At 31.5% G+C, this 16,084-nt stretch overlaps 2 protein-coding genes across 3 annotated transcripts; both read right to left on the bottom strand.

The window, feature by feature from the left end:
• Positions 1–5,571: 5,571 nt before the first annotated feature.
• On the bottom strand, positions 5,572–8,729 carry LOC106361215 (mitochondrial carrier protein MTM1). Of its 2 annotated transcripts, none has more exons than XM_013800935.3 (10): positions 8,002–8,729; positions 7,823–7,912; positions 7,611–7,739; positions 7,441–7,500; positions 7,193–7,363; positions 7,002–7,107; positions 6,794–6,885; positions 6,557–6,706; positions 6,421–6,479; positions 5,572–6,306 (listed from the first exon to the last, which is right to left on the bottom strand). In XM_013800935.3, exons 1-10 carry the CDS (start codon positions 8,260–8,262, stop codon positions 6,174–6,176), a joined length of 1,251 nt encoding a protein of 416 aa, XP_013656389.2. In that variant the 5' UTR covers positions 8,263–8,729; the 3' UTR covers positions 5,572–6,173. The 2 variants fall into 2 exon arrangements, with proteins under 2 accessions (XP_013656389.2, XP_013656390.2); XM_013800936.3 differs by having other exon boundaries at positions 7,005–7,107; positions 8,002–8,644.
• Positions 8,730–9,831: 1,102 nt separating this feature from the next.
• On the bottom strand, positions 9,832–11,779 carry LOC106359838 (ankyrin repeat-containing protein BDA1). The gene is made up of 2 exons (XM_013799468.3): positions 10,923–11,779; positions 9,832–10,725 (listed from the first exon to the last, which is right to left on the bottom strand). The coding sequence occupies exons 1-2, from the start codon at positions 11,592–11,594 to the stop codon at positions 9,943–9,945; spliced, it is 1,455 nt and encodes a 484-aa protein (XP_013654922.1). The 5' UTR covers positions 11,595–11,779; the 3' UTR covers positions 9,832–9,942.
• Positions 11,780–16,084: the final 4,305 nt, after the last annotated feature.

The following is a 16,084-nucleotide window of genomic DNA, read 5'->3' on the forward strand; positions in this document are numbered from 1 at the left end:
CATGATTCTCAAATTTATCTCTTATGAGAAAACAAATCGATCTTAGCTTATTTGTCTGACTACTAACTTAATTATTTATTGGGTCTTCCATTACTCGCGCCACACACACTTTCAAGATTTCTGCTGTACAATTTGATTCACATTAACCTGACTGAACACACTCTCAATATAACATCAATCTACCAACCATGAACCATACCGCCATAACTGCAACAACTTATACTCCAATTGCATGAGTAGCTTTGATTTTCTAAAAGTTTCACTAAACATACAAACACCATTAATTTCCTGGGATATGAGGTTCCCCTAGCTAGCTTCTGACTATTTAAGACAAAAGCAAAATGGACCGCACAGATTGCCATAAAAGAATAAATTCAAGAAATATCATGCTTCCAAGTTTAACAAAAGATTGCAATTTTAAAAAGCCAGAGAATTACCATTTTCAGATTTTTACAACTTTTTTTATTTTTGACCAACATTGAAGAATATTTCATCTTAGTATTCAGTGAAAATGAAATGACCCCTACAGTTAGATCGAGGCCCCCTAGGAAGCTCTGTCCTTCTGGACACAATATATAATGAAAGAGAAAGATTTTCATTGCCATCTCCCTTTCTCGCAGTCTTCTAAATATTTTAAAATTGTCTCATACATCATACATGATACATCATCAGTTTCTCACATTTTCTTCTTCCACCTGCATTTATGGATTCAACGTACCGACACCAGCGTCACAACTCTGATGGTCCATCTTGTACTAAATTACATAGATATTCCATTTTACATCGAAAACCATTCCATTATCCAATAACAAGGTAGTCTCGATAACGAGACTGAAATAGTATATTGTATTGGAGATTCAAGTATATGGTCACATGCATATACTATTAAATTATGGTGTGATTACTGTAAAGATAAAAATATATAAAAGTGAATAAGTGTGCTTGATCAATGCACAGTGTGTAGCGCGGAGTGGAAATACATGAATATGAGCCAACAAGAGGAAGATCTAATCTTAAGAATGTACAAACTCGTCGGCGATAGGTATATTTATCTTCTTCTTTTCTTTCTCTTCCAAAATCATGTATAATGACTTTACCACAAGACATGTGACATACGAGATACGATCATATGTTCCTGCTCTTGATTAATTCAGTGTTATCTTAATAATATATATACTATAGATTAATCTGTACGGATATTGGTTCTTACATTTCTATACATTGATATTTATTTCATAATTAGTTTTATATATTTTAGATGAATTGTAATATAACTAATTGTATTCAAAAGACCTGGACCGAATCGGATACTATAGTTATTTTTAGTATAAATATTTGATTTCATTTCAGATACATTTGTTATTTAGATATTTTTAGGTTCATATAGATCAGAACCAAACTCATTAAGACTCAAATTATCCAACTCAATACCCATACATAAATTTATAATATTTAAGCAGGACCTAACTTTAAAAAAAAAAAAAATGATATCTGAAAAGAACAATCCATACCTAAATGGATAGTCAATGTTCATGTCTAACTGATTTTATAAACTAAGAAAAATACTATTTCTATGTGTTTGGCTAAATTAACTAAAATAAAAAGAGTTTATTTAGTGAAATAATTATGTGGAGTGAAAACTTAAGTGACAATAAATGTAATACATTTTTATTATTTTGATTTAAGCTATTATTTTATTCACAAAAACATGTCTTTGAATTATGTTTTAGGTTACATAATTTTTCACCGATTGAAACTAAAATTTTTAAAAAAGAGTTTTAGTAAAAAAAAACTAATCCGAACGTTTAAGCATATGCAAAATCAAGTTATTTTACATTTTTTATTTTATAATTGACACACAATCAATGTTGATTAACTATTAAATAAAAAACTATTATTATTATGATAATATAATTAATGATGTGATGTATTATTAATGTAATATAACTAATAAAATTATTAAAATGAGTGAAATATGGAAATATAATTAATGTAATTATATTAATAAAATTATTGAAAAGACATTATACTTCTTTTCTATATTGTTATTCATCTTTTCAAACAATTCTTATTTATACTGCTATTCATTTTTCTAAACAGTACTAAAATATACTTCAGTTTTAATAGTTTAATAAATAGATGATCTATACCTATGTCACTTTACCTATGTCACTTTCCCTGGAATGACAAAATTAGTTTTCGAAATACCGCTTGGCCTCCTCATCATTCCAATTACCCTAAATTAAGAATATGAAAATGAAAGAGCATTATAGGTGTATATATATATAGTTGATATAGTGAGGTTCAGCGGGATATAGTAAAATATGTATTCCACCTTATTATATAAAGTTTGATTCTTCAAAGTTGCTAATTAACATGATTACGATATGTGTCAATAAAATTTTAAGATTATGACATATGTCAAAAATATGATACAATTATCTTTTGTGTAGAATTTAGAAAAAGAAAATTCTCATTACAAAAATAGTCTTTTAAGTTCTCTTTAGGATTTTAGAAAAGAAAAATTACTATTACATAATATTTTACAATTATATACTGTCAAAAATATTTGACTGTAATTTTCATTTTTGAAAAAAAAATTATAAACAAAAATAATTGTAAAAAGCTATTTGGAAGTAATTTATCTTTTTTAAAAAAAAATATAATTTTGTTTTTAAAGATACTAAGGAAAGACATTTATAAAAGATAAATATTAACTTTTAAGAAAAATAATATTAAACAAAAACGAATTATATTAAATATTACAAGTACAATAAATTATTTAATAAAATCATGAAGAAAAACTAACTATAAAATAAGCAATATTCCACATCTATATTAAACTTGTCTAATATTAAATCATTTTATTAATTCACTAGTTTAATGATATATTTTCCTAATAACAGTTTAATTAAAAATGATTAGAAAAATACTACATAGTAAACACAAAAAAGTAATAATATGACGATGAATTTTGATTTGGTACTGACCAAGCATATATTAATATCACTAACAATGACCGTAATAGTAATATATTTTTATTAGCAAACACGAAAAATATATATCAAACATGTGTTTGAGTATATGACCAAACACATATAAAGACCAATCACGACAACATTCTAATTTTATTTTTGTTCATTAAATAGTTAGTGTCATTTTTGTCATCAATTCTATTTAAAAGATTACTATAAAGTAAAATTTTAAAACTGTCGTTTTGTTAAGATTTTAAAAAAGGAAAACATTCAATTTTTATAAATCTATTTTATTTAGAATTTGAAAAAAAGAAAAATACTATCAAATACTGTTTTCACTTTTTGTTTAGGATTTTAGAAAAGGAAAATTACGATCATGGGATATTTAACAATTATATTCTGTGTAGAATTTCTAAAAAAACTATCAAATAGTTTTAAAATTAATATTTTACAATTTGTATCACTGCCACTCCTACAATTCATTTTAATTAAATAAATTTAAATATCTTGTTCATCATCAAATCCGTTTTCAATAAATATTATAATAACTTTTTACAATTCTCTTTTGCTTAGGACTTAAATCATATGATGCAATTGTATTTTGTTTAGGATTTTTTTTTTAAAAAGAAAACTACTACCAAATATTCTTTTAACTTTTTTTAGGATTTTAAAAAAATTATAATTAATATTTCACATCTATATTTAGGTTTAAGCTTCCACATATTATTTTTACAAAATACAATAGAATTTACATGAAAATAATACCTGAGTATTTTTTTAATTTTTTTAATACAACTCAATTTTTATTACAACATAATGTTTTTAATTATGATGTTGTTATCGTACATGAGTATGTGTGGATATGTGTTTGTACGTATAAGACAAAACATATAATTAATTCAACAGTATTTTTTATAAATTATAAAATTTAGTTGTATAAGAATCTTAAAGAAAAACTAATAATAAAATAATAATTTTCTTGTTTAAAAGACTAAATAAAATGAAATTGTAAAATAATCTAATTTTTCTTATAATTAATTAATTTTATTTTTAATAGATAATTTTGTATTAAAAAATTATACACAAAATATTAATTCAAATATTTCACCAGAAATAATTGTCACATGTATCAATTAAAAACAATAGGTTGCGAATGTGTCAATAAAAACCTGTCATTAGGTGAAAACAACTTATTTATTTTCCTAAATCATAAATAAAAACGATATGTAAAATATTTTTTCTTTTTAATCTTAACAAAATAAGATTTCTTTTTTTTTTAAATCCTGACCAGAGTGAATTTCATAGTAATTTTTACTTAAAATTTTTAATGATAATAATGATACTAAATGTTATTTAATTAACTTCTAGAAAATATTATTTAATTAACAAGAAAAATTGTATATTACTGATGTTGAAAAACCGAATTTTAAAAATGGCAACTCTTAAAAACAGTCAATATTAACTGGAAATAATTATTTGATGGTAATTTATTTTACTAAATCCTAGACAAATATAATTGTAAAAGATTATGTAATAATAGTTTCATTTTCTAAAACCCCAGAAATGTAAAAGAATACTTGATAATTGTTTTCCTGTTAAAAAAATACTCAACAAAAGAGATTTTATCATATTTTTAAGTACTAACCAAAAGAGAATTGTAACAAGTTATTTTATAATAGTTTAAAGAGAGAATTTGATAATGAACATGATAGTAAAATTTATTTAATTAACCAAACAAGTGTAAAAATAGTATTGATACAAATTGTAAAATAGTAATTTTAATTTTTTATTAGTAATTGGAAATAATTCTTTAATAGCAATTTACCTTTTATGAAATTCTAAAAAGAAGATAAATATAAAAGGTTATAGGACAGTAATTTTGTTTTTCTAAAATCCTAAACAAAAAATTAAAAGTTTATCTAATAGTATTTTTTAATTGTAAATCAAAAGAATATTTATAAAATTGAAAGTTTTCCTTTTTCAAAAAATCTTAGGGAAAAAAATTTCTTTAAAACTTATTTAATAAAACATTAACTTAGTAATATAAGAAATTGTATAATGTTGTCATTGGCTTGATTATCGTTATTTAACTTTCAATTTAAATTTTTAGGTATAGTGTTTTCTCTATACCTAAGTACAAAGTTGATAATAATTAATTTATGCACCATAATTAAAAAGGTAAAATATGAACTTGAATTTATGTGTGAAAATGAGTTTTTAATTATTAAGTAAATCTCACACAATATATAAAAAACAATCATAAAACTATAACAAATTATTAATTATTTTATGTTCTTTATTAAATTAAAACATCGAACAAAACATGTTGCAACGAACGGGTTCATATCTAGTTGATATATAAATATGAAACTTTTACTCATTCCGTCTCAAATTAAATATTGCTTTAATTTTTTATTTGATTTATTTATTTTATTTTTAATTAAATTTAAAATAAATTCTTTACGTTTCAATATTAAATTGTCGCTCTAACAATAATTTATTAATAATTTTGTTTCTAACTGAACTAATAAAATAATAAATATCATTGAATTTTAATAATTAAACAATGATAAAATTAAGAAAAAACTTAAAACTATGTATAAACTGAGATAGAGAGATTATATGTTTGTAACGATGGTGGATAAAAATATTTTCGGAACAATAATAATAACAGGTGGGAAACCATAGCAGGAAGAGTACCGGGACGAGAGACAGGGGAGATAGAGAGATTTGAAACATGAGAAACAACACAAACTTCTTCCTTCCATCTTCTAGATCAAACGCAATGGTTTCTTTACTTTCTTCATAAGATCTTCTACAACTTTTGTTTCTTTTTGGTTCAGAACTAGAATATTTGTTCATTTGATAGTCATTTTCAGTGGTGCTTTTAAGAAAGATCATTTAGTTAGCTGATAGATCAATAAACACATGAACGTTTTCTTTTGTCTAAGTGGTTCTTTTAAAGAGAGATACATCCATTAATTCATTCTCACTCTTCTTTTTTCACTTCAAATTTATTACCAAACCGGATTAAACCACCAGTAATTAATCAACTGAACAAAACTTTCTGGCTCAAACTCGGAGTAAACAAGTGTTGGTGGAGGACAAAGCCTGTTTCACTTATTAAGTTGGGTTGAAGAAGCTATAACCTAAAGCCGTATCCACATTCATGTGTAGGTGATTAGTTACTTTGTAGGGTCATGATGAAGCGTATTGGCGATGCAGAGCATACTTGACTACTTCATAGAATGAAATCACTATCCCAACTGATGGTCCTGCACGTGCCACCCTTGGACCTACTCCCGTGAACAGTCCTCTCATCCCTCCATCCCTGTGTGTTCAGTATATATATTGTTATGTCTTTGTTTCAATTCAAACTATAAACACAGAGCTGCTTTTACTAAGCAAATAACAATGGAATCTTTCAAAATATACGCATACATACCTCCAAACTTCTATGAGTGTCTGTCGTGTCGTCATTCTCATTGCCCTACAAGGGTCCTTCTGAATTTATGGAAAATGGGCGAGACATAAGTATGGTGTTGTGAAAAGAACATAGACAATTTTTCTAGAGGACAAACCTCTATTTGTCTTCTTGTTTTTGCAACGTCAAAAGGACAAGTAGTAGCAGCTGCAATAGTTCCAGCTACAAAACCAGCGGAGAAGTTTGCACCGAGGATACCTAGAGCGTTTGTATCGTTTCCCACGATTCCAAGAAGCCTCCTCCTCATCTGCAACAAAAGGAGTAGGTCAAAACCAATTCACTTTTCTTGCTTTACAAATATCTCTCTGCATAGTACAATGTTCAAACAGCTTACTGGCTCGAGAGTAGCCCAGCAGATTGCTGAGAATGGAACATCACGGGCTAGCTGTGCACCCAAGCCTCTCCATAGAACACGATAGTTGTGCACTGTCACAGTGAACACATATAACAAAGACTCAATAACTAAATAAGAACCCAAGCCTATCAATGAAGAGATATGCATAAGAGAGGGCAAACATGAATCGATTATAGGAGCGACTTACAACTGTTTTGAAGGTTATTTACTGTCCTCACTTCAGAGACTACACCAACCAGCGTCTTAAGAACTCCAGGAGGCTTCTTCATACCGGCTTTCGCTTCTTTGAATGCCTAGTCAGAGAAAGAAGGTACTCCATTGAGAAAGTATAGGACACATTCCAGAGTTAGAGAAACATATGCAGACAAAAACTTATACCTGCATACGGGTTCTTGCAAGTTCAATAGGATAGCAGACTGTACAAGCTAAGGATCTTGCCAATGCCCCTGCCACAAGAGGCACAAATATAGTTGTAGCAGGAGCATTCTCCCTAGACAATTCTTCCAACCGGTTCCGAAACATATCATAGAACGGAAGATAAATCCCAACCTATATGCAGAAACTTAATGAATTCACTGATCCATAGCCTATCCAAACAAAAAGATCCCACAAATAAGAGAGCATACCATAGGCACAGCTAAGGCAAGACCAGCATTAGTCCCTCTCCACAAGCGTCCCATCCCCTCCTGTATCAGTTAATGCATTTATAAAAAGAGACATAGGCAAGATTCTAGACTAAAACACCCTCTCAAACAGCTAAACCATCATTATCTTTACACTGAAGTGACACACTAACCTGACGTATGATCTTGGTGAAGACATCAAAGGTTCCTTTGTACTGGAAACAATCCGGCGGGCAAATAGAGACAGTACCCTGAACACCAGCGCGTGCACAGGAAGGAGAACATCTCAAGTCTGCAAACATCTAAAACCCATAAAGAAAACAATTACAATTAATATCAAAAGCATTCTCCTTTAAACCAACTATGAATAACTCAGACACAACACCATGTTCGGTCCAAAGAACGCCATGCGGCCAATGTCGTAGCTGAGAGGGTGAGAGTAAGAAACTCCAGCGGCTTGAGCTTGCAATCGAGTCTGACGACAAAAATCACAACATAAACAGAGTAAAAAAAGCATGAAACTTTGCGGCGGTTAATGAACTAACATCACACGAAAGAACCAACCTTGACGACGTCGAGAGGATTTAGAATAACGGCGGAGAGAAAAGCAGCTCCGGCGGCGGAGAAAACCCTTTCCGTCAACCCTAGCTTATCCTCCGACGAACCCTTCTCCAAATGAGGCAGGGAAACTGTTGTCGGACAGAGGATTTCAAACCCGGTGGTCGAATCTTTGGTCGGAAAGTCAAGGACTTTTGTGTCCGCCGTGGACGACGACGACGAGGAGGGGATCTCTGAAGCAACCCAGAGATTCTCTGCCTCACCCATTTTAGCTTTCTTCTGAATCTAACCGCCGGAAAGAGATTCGATTTAGATCAATCAAAGACCTCAGAGAAGATGGAAAAAAAATCCAGATTCCTTGGAGAAGAGGAAACAAGAGGAGAGAGAGAGAGAGAGAGAGAGAGAGAGAGAGAGAGAATAAGGCAAAACTAAAACCCACGAAGAAACCCTAATGCCTTCAACGCTGCGTTTTGGAATGTTCCTCAGGTTACTAAACCGTAATCGAACCGAACAAACCGATTAGTTGGCTTCTAATTTGTGTGTTGTGGAGATGCAAAACTGAATGTGTCTTCTTAGCTTTCGTCAATAAGAATGGGTCTTAGACTCTTACGATGAGTCTGACGCAAGGTAAGGCCATTGAACTAGAGAATTTTTAGTTTTTGTAGTTGTAGGGGTTCCATAATGTGTATATTTGCTATGCTTCTAGAAAAAAGAAATATTTGGTGGTCAAGAGGTCTAAAGAGTGGCAATCCACGTGTCAACAGGTCTACCAAATACGCTCCTTACATATGTGTTTGGTCCATAAAGTGGGACCTCTAGAGAGGATAGCAGGGTTAAGATTGCCACCATACATTATAAGAGAGGTGGTGGTTCAAATTCAAATATGGGAAGAGGACAACAAGGTAACGTGTGGAGGGCTTCCTCAAACTGGCCATCTCCAGTTATTCCATTTCAACATGGGGGCCAACTCTGAGAGATTTCCAAATCTGTGATGCCACAGTTCCTTTCTTCTTCATCTATGGTCAGTTCCTTTCTTCTTCATCTATGGTTTGGGGTTAAGGCCTTGGATGAAATTGAGTCATTCTGGAATTTCATATCACTTACTAATGCTGAGAGGTTCTCCGGACACTTGGCCCCACTCGGATGGCAGTGACTGATCTAGAAATCGTTTTAATCCAGAGCAAAAGTAAATCTATTAACAAAATAGTATATATACATGGGCATTCGTTAGAATGTAAAAGAATTTACTTGAAATTATAAAAGTCATAATTAATTAATATAATTTGATATTTAGATAATTATATCTGTGTGCATGGAAAAGTTAAAAATGATATTGATAGACGTAGATCAAATCTTTAAAAATCATCATAAATAATCAAAACTCTTTTTAAATCACAAACTAAGAGTGTAAATTTCTAAATATAAATGATAGGCATAGATCAAATGTACTGAGACGAGGAATTTGGTAGGAGTTCAATCCAAGACCGAGTTGAAGCTTAAAATGAAGAATGTTTGATAAGTTTCAATAGAGCCTAAGTTTCTTTTAGCAAGTCGGTTAAGGAAATATGTTTATAGTTATCATTAGGGATTTTATCAAAAAAATATACATGATAAAGATTATAGTAAAACCTCTATAAATTAATAATGTTGGAACTACTTTAAAACTATTGTTTTTTTGATTAATTTATAAAGATATTAATTTATCGATATACTAATTGAACCAAAAATTCAATTTAAGACCATAAAATTATATTATTTTATAGAAATTTTTAGTATATATTAATTTATAAAGTATTTATTTAAAGAAGTTATACTTGTACTTAGAAAGTACATCCATCGTTCGAATTTAAATTTCTTATCCCAATGTGTTCGGAAAAGCATTATTACAAATAAGGCAAACAAGAAAGAGAGAGCATTTGTTAAAGAGCAAACTGAGAAGCGGATGGATCATTTTGGTAGTACAAACGCCCAAATCAAAAAACAACCGGCCCAACAAGACCCACTAATAAATAAAAGATAGTTATCACGCGATGCTGTATGATAGGAGCTGAAGTAGCTCGCCTGGAAGTCCACTTTGTGCCGACTTTCTTTATCACTAGTGAATGCAATGAAAGTATAATACAGCATGATTCCCATCGCCAATGGGAATGCCATGATGAAGAGCAAACGTAGTAATTTTTCCAATTCGCCATCTGGATTCGGGAATATAGTTATGTACGATGCAGACATAGCGACACTTAAAGCCGCCACCGAACCATAAAGTAACTTCCACATAGGGAGTTCCATTATGAGGATAATGATCACAAGTAGAGATGATAAGAAGGCAAGCCCGTTAAGGACAATAAACACTAAGGCATTCTTGTATACCATAGTCATCTGCCCAGCCTTGTGACCATTTCCATCGTTAGGATTTAAGGAATTTTCCTGCCAAAATCCGCCAGGAGGACTGAGACCGGCCTGGTATGTAGCTGTGGCTATCAGTATAGCCACTACAAGTAATGCATCCCGGCGCTCGCTAGAGTTTGGAGACGTCTTTCCAGTCAAGCCGAGATTACTCAGCCCCAAGAGATTGTTACGTCTCTCCATAAACGATAGATTGTTGCTTAAGTATCCTGCAAGAGTCGTTGTGGAACCATAACGAAATTGATCAGGTTGTAGTATATCCATCGCAGTTTTGCCATCCAAATTCTTGGCTTCTACTTTAACGGTTTTACGCAGCAGCTTCATCACCTGCAAAAATCGAGCACGTCTCAAGCATAAATATTATAGGATTAAGAATCCCTCATAAACTTTTGCAATAAATAATTCAAAGAAAGCAAAGTCCAGATGTTAGTTACAAAAAAAAAAAAAAAAAAAACATATTTTCAATGCCGTCACAACAATGATATCTAACAAGAATTTTGGAGAAAAGGATATTCAACTGTTACCTCAGTATGATTCATCATTGCAGCAATATGGAAGACTGTGTTACCATCTTCATCTTTCCAGTCCAAGATTTCCTCCTTTTTTACTCTCTTGAGCCATCCCAATAGAACCTTAAATGCCATGAAATTCCCGTTCTTCACGGCAACGTGCACAGCTGTCTCACACTTAACCGTTAAATCTTCTATGGAAGAAGGGCAAGCAAATAAGAACTCACTCAACAACTCTGCATCACCTATTTGAGCCACGTGATGCAAAGGAGTAACCCTTCCTCTTCCCTTAATGCTGATTAAGCTGCTGTCGATTGCTACAAACCCTCTCACCATTCGGCTATGGTTGTTTTGCAGAGCTAAATGCATCGGGCTGTAACCTGACACGTTTAGCTTTGATGCAAGTGACGGCTTCAGGGTCATTAGTTCCATGGCAAAATGAGCTTGCCCATTTTCAGCTGCAATGTGTAGTGGCGTCGCGCAAAAAGGCACCTTATCAAAGTGGCCTAGAATGTTTGAATCTTCTGCTATCAACTCGTAGAGTCTTTCTACATCCCCATCTTGAGCCGCCTTCTTCAATTTCTCATTATTGTTTTCACCGTGTGTGCTCTTACTCGAACTCCCATTCAAATTTGGATCTTGAGATATAACATTTGTGAATCTATTGACATCCACAACAATCGACATAGCTTCACTAGTCGACCAGGCTTCTGCTGCCTAAGACAGTTTCTTTTTTGTTTCTTTATTTATTTATTTTTTAATTTTGGCTCCTCTACACAAGCTTAGCTACAAAATTTAAAGTCACCAACCAACTAATTGAATATAAAAGACTGATAATTCTAGCTTCAGACCACTTTGTTACGAGAGACAATCTTTCAGATCGGTAGTTGGAAGGGTTTCAAAATAATATACTCTCTCCGTTTCTTAATGATAGATTTTTTAGAAAAAAAAGTTTGTTTCACAAAAATGTATTTTTTGTGTTTTCTATGAAAAAATTATAAATTTCAAGAAAATTAATTGATTTTATTAAATTATTATTGGTTAAAAGTTATTAAAAATTGAAAATTACAGAAAACAATACATTTATTATGGTAGTTTAATGTGTTTTTTAATATGTGTGAAAAATACTAAAAAATTTATTTTTGTGGAACAGAAAAAGTACTTTTTGTATCATTTAAAGTGGTATTAAAGTTTTTGCACAAAAATTAAAGGAATACAAAATTTTATTTAGTTTATCTTTGTTACACAAAAATATCATTAAATAAAAATAGTTCAACCAATAAAAAAATATAGTATTTTGTAATTGGTCACAAATTTTAAATGATATTAAATTTTATTTAAAATAGTGAGAACATCACTTATTATAAAATAAAATAAAAATATTTAAACACCACTTATAAGTGATACACAAAGAGTATAAAAGAGACGAATCAAATTTTATTTATCGCCCGTTAGTTTTAGATTGAAATTTTATCTATATGGTATCAGAGTCAACCAAAATACTTTAATCTAATCCATATGGATCCAGTACAACGTAGGCCCATTGATTCTTGTCTGACGCTCAGAAACAAAGCCTTCCCAAATCGAAAGCTGTTTTTCAATATGACAGCTAGAAGGATTAATGGCATTTCAGAATGAGAGAACTGAATTTAGGTAGGTCCTACGACGTTTAATGGCATTTCAGAATGAGAGAACTGACTTTAGTTAGGTCCTACGACAGAGTGTCTGAAACCCATCATCAAGTCTATTGTTAATTTGAAGACAAATCTTGTAAGTACGGTGCAAGAAACTATGGCCACACAATAAACCAAATAATACAAAATAACTAAAAGGAAAAAACTAATACTCCCTCTATTTCATATTTAATGTCGTTTTATAATAAAAAAAATTATAAAATAAATGGCGTTTTATGATTCCGGTGCAATTTATGTCACTAATTTATCTTTCTATAAATTAAGAAAAAAAGTAAAAGCAATAGAATTCTAGTTATTAAATAAAGGTAAAATCGAACATTTAACCATTTTTAAATGGTTTGAGTAATACAATAACGTTTTGATGTAAAAAATAATTGGCGTAAAAAATAAGTTAGAACGATACTTAAAATGAGACGATGAGCAGTTGTGAACGGTTAACAGTTTTGTAACTTTAGAGACATGGAAAACAATAGAAAGATTGAAAATGTACTTTTAAATATATTTTTCTCAAACGTTCTTTTAAATATATAAAATTTGAACGTTCAGAAACTTGGGAAAACTACTAAAAACGGATGCCGTGCACAAAAAAATAATTGCCAGGATAAACATACAACTTATGCATAAGAGACAGCGAAAAAACAAGAAGTCAAGAACACATAACTTCAAAAAAAAATACCAATTCAATAACTATATCTTGTATTAGAAAGCTATTGAACAATCTTACAAAATTGTTCAATTAGAATTCTGAGACATCGTATAAGTGATTTACTACTAACTTATATAAGAGCAACATAAGGCCTTAATATATATACAACATGATTAGTTCCCACTCGGATTTTCATGTTGAGCTACAACATTTGATACTCTATTGACATCCACAACCATCAACGTAACTAATAGAAAGAGCTTAGGCTCCTCCACAGTTTTTTTAAATAACTTTTGGCTCCTGCGATAAAAGCATAAGTACAAAACATAACGTCTCCAGTCAATTACCTTTCATATGAAAGACTTCGATTATTCTAGTCTTAGACCACTCGTTTTTACTCATGTAGACTTTGTGATAGGAATGTGGTTATATGCATGCAATGAGTGGTCTGAGATTAGATCATCAGTTTTTTATGCAATGTAGCTGACTGGAACTTTCTGATAAAATGTGGATATATGCTTGCAGTGAGTGGTCTGAGATTAGAATAACCAAAGTCTTTTGTATGCAAGGTGGTTTACCGGAGATTTTGTGATAAGAATGTGGGCATATATATGCATGCGCCACGTTAAATAAAACAATGCCATGCGAAGATATTAGGGCCTCCTCACTCATAAGCTAGCCAAGGTTTATTTTCCACATAAAAAGACATTGAATCTCAGACCACTCATATTTACACATGAAGGGAATTGAATCTCAGGTCAAGTAAAGTTGCGTAGACCATCTATTTTTCTAGCAATTAGATGGATTAATGGCATTTCATAACGAGTGATCAGAATTTCTCAAATTAAATTAAGCTAGGTTGTCACTCCGATGTTAGATTGTGTAAGTATAAACAAAATCTCACTATATATTAACATAAGTCACTTAAGAGACTTTCGCTTATAATATTATTCATAGGTAACTTTTGTAAACAATATTATAATTTGATTGGTTGATAATTTTTAAATATTTTTTATTTTAATAAGATCTAAATATTCTATTATATATTAAATGAAAAATCACTTTAGCTTACATATCGTTCATTGGTGGGGTCTTCCGGTCGGGTTCAGACCGGTTCCGTTCGGGTCCGAGTCTTTCGGGTCCTAAACATTTAGATCCAATAGGTACTTGTAAATTTTCGGTTCGGATTCGGATTCGGGTCGGTTCTTCTCGGATTCAGGTCGGTTCGGATCCATATCGGGTCTGGATCGGGTTCGAGTATTTAGAATATGAAGATGACATGATATACCCAAACTCCATCAAATTTAGTAGATATTTGTCATATATATCTTAAATTTTACAAAATAAATTAAATTAAACTATAAATTAAAATAAAACATTTTCAAACTCTAAACTTTACATTTTAAAGTTTCATATTATTTAAAAATGTTACAAAATAATAACAAATATTGCTAACAAAAGATATTTTAACTAATCATAAAATAATATATATATATATATATATATAATAAAACACAAAAAATCATAGTTTTGGATATACATATTTTTAAGTCGGGTAAAAATTGGTTCCTGTCTGGTCGGTCGGTTCTTTTCGGGTCTAGATCTATTCGGGTCGGTTCCTTTTGGTTTGGTTTTTTCGGGTAAAAGAAATTTGGATCCAAAAGATACTTATAAATTTTCAGTTCAGTTTCGGATCAAATATTTTTGGGTCGGTTCCGATTCGGGTTTTTGGGTCCAGGTTAAAATGCTCAGGCCTTGGTGAATTTTTTAGTTAATGTTATAATGTGATTGATTGATGATTTTTTTTTCTTTTTTTTTTTTGATGAAATTTCAAATTTATTGATAATCAGCAAAATAATAGGAATTTACAAAAAGAGAAAACAAAAGTAACTAGCTTCTAAACCAGAGAGAACAAAAAATGAAAAAAATTTCTAATTCAGCTAAGAGAGAACTTGTCTCACATCGTCACTTCAAACCAACGACTCATCAGCCCTGCTAGCTTATCCCCATAGGAATATTTCAGAGAAGAGATTCTGTTCCTCATAGTCTTATCAATCTGAGAAGTCAGCTTCTCATAAGGTATCCAAGCTTTCCCATGTCTCCTTGCATTCCTCTCCCTCCAAATATGGTAAACTGTCATTTGAAAGACCATTCGGACAAGGACTGTATCCAGCATTGACCGTCGATCACAGCGTATCCTTGCAACAGTATCCTGCCAATCTGGTGTTATACGAGTACCCAAAAGTCTTCCCGTCACTCGTAGCCAAACCATATAGCTGTAAGGACATGCAAAAAATAGATGGTCTCTAGTCTCATTCCTCTCCCCACACAACAAGCACTCCTGATGTAAACCCCACACCCTCATACGTGCTCCTGTAGACAGCCGATCCTTTATTGCAAGCCAAGTAATGAAAGAGAATCTAGGAACAGCCTGCGTGAACCATACCACAGTGCTCCAATCCACTCTCTCACGTCTGACTCTGATTTGTTCCCAAGTCTTAGTAGCTGAAAAAAACTCCTTATAATCATCTTGATTATGCTTCCACAGAACAATGTCTGGACCTAGGTCATTAACAGGTACAGGTCGTTCTTGAATCTGCTCAATAATATCCTGGAAGACACGGATCCTTCCTCCTCCTAGTCTCCAATGTGCGTTATCAGATGCGTCACAGACCCTAGCATTTCTCAAAATGCCTAGATAACGAGTGCCTTGCTCGCCTGTTATATCAAGAAGCTTCCCTACATCCAACCAGTTGTCAAACCAAAAGAAAGTCGACTGACCATTATGTACCTCATGCCGAAAAAATTGATAAGCAACACTGCGAAGTTTCAACAAC

The sequence above is a fragment of the Brassica napus genome, chromosome A8 (genome assembly GCF_020379485.1).
Source record: "Brassica napus cultivar Da-Ae chromosome A8, Da-Ae, whole genome shotgun sequence".
NCBI lineage: Eukaryota > Viridiplantae > Streptophyta > Magnoliopsida > Brassicales > Brassicaceae > Brassica > Brassica napus.

Coding starts and splice junctions, on each gene's coding strand:
- LOC106361215 (XM_013800935.3), bottom strand. CDS start 8,262: ATGGGTGAGGCAGAGAATCTCTGGGTTGCTTCAGAGATCCCCTCCTCG. Junction 7,501..7,610: donor TCACCAAGATCATACGTCAG/GTTAGTGTGTCA, acceptor TAACTGATACAG/GAGGGGATGGGACGCTTGTG. Junction 6,480..6,556: donor AAACAAGAAGACAAATAGAG/GTTTGTCCTCTA, acceptor CCATAAATTCAG/AAGGACCCTTGTAGGGCAAT.
- LOC106359838 (XM_013799468.3), bottom strand. CDS start 11,594: ATGTCGATTGTTGTGGATGTCAATAGATTCACAAATGTTATATCTCAA. Junction 10,726..10,922: donor CAATGATGAATCATACTGAG/GTAACAGTTGAA, acceptor CGATTTTTGCAG/GTGATGAAGCTGCTGCGTAA.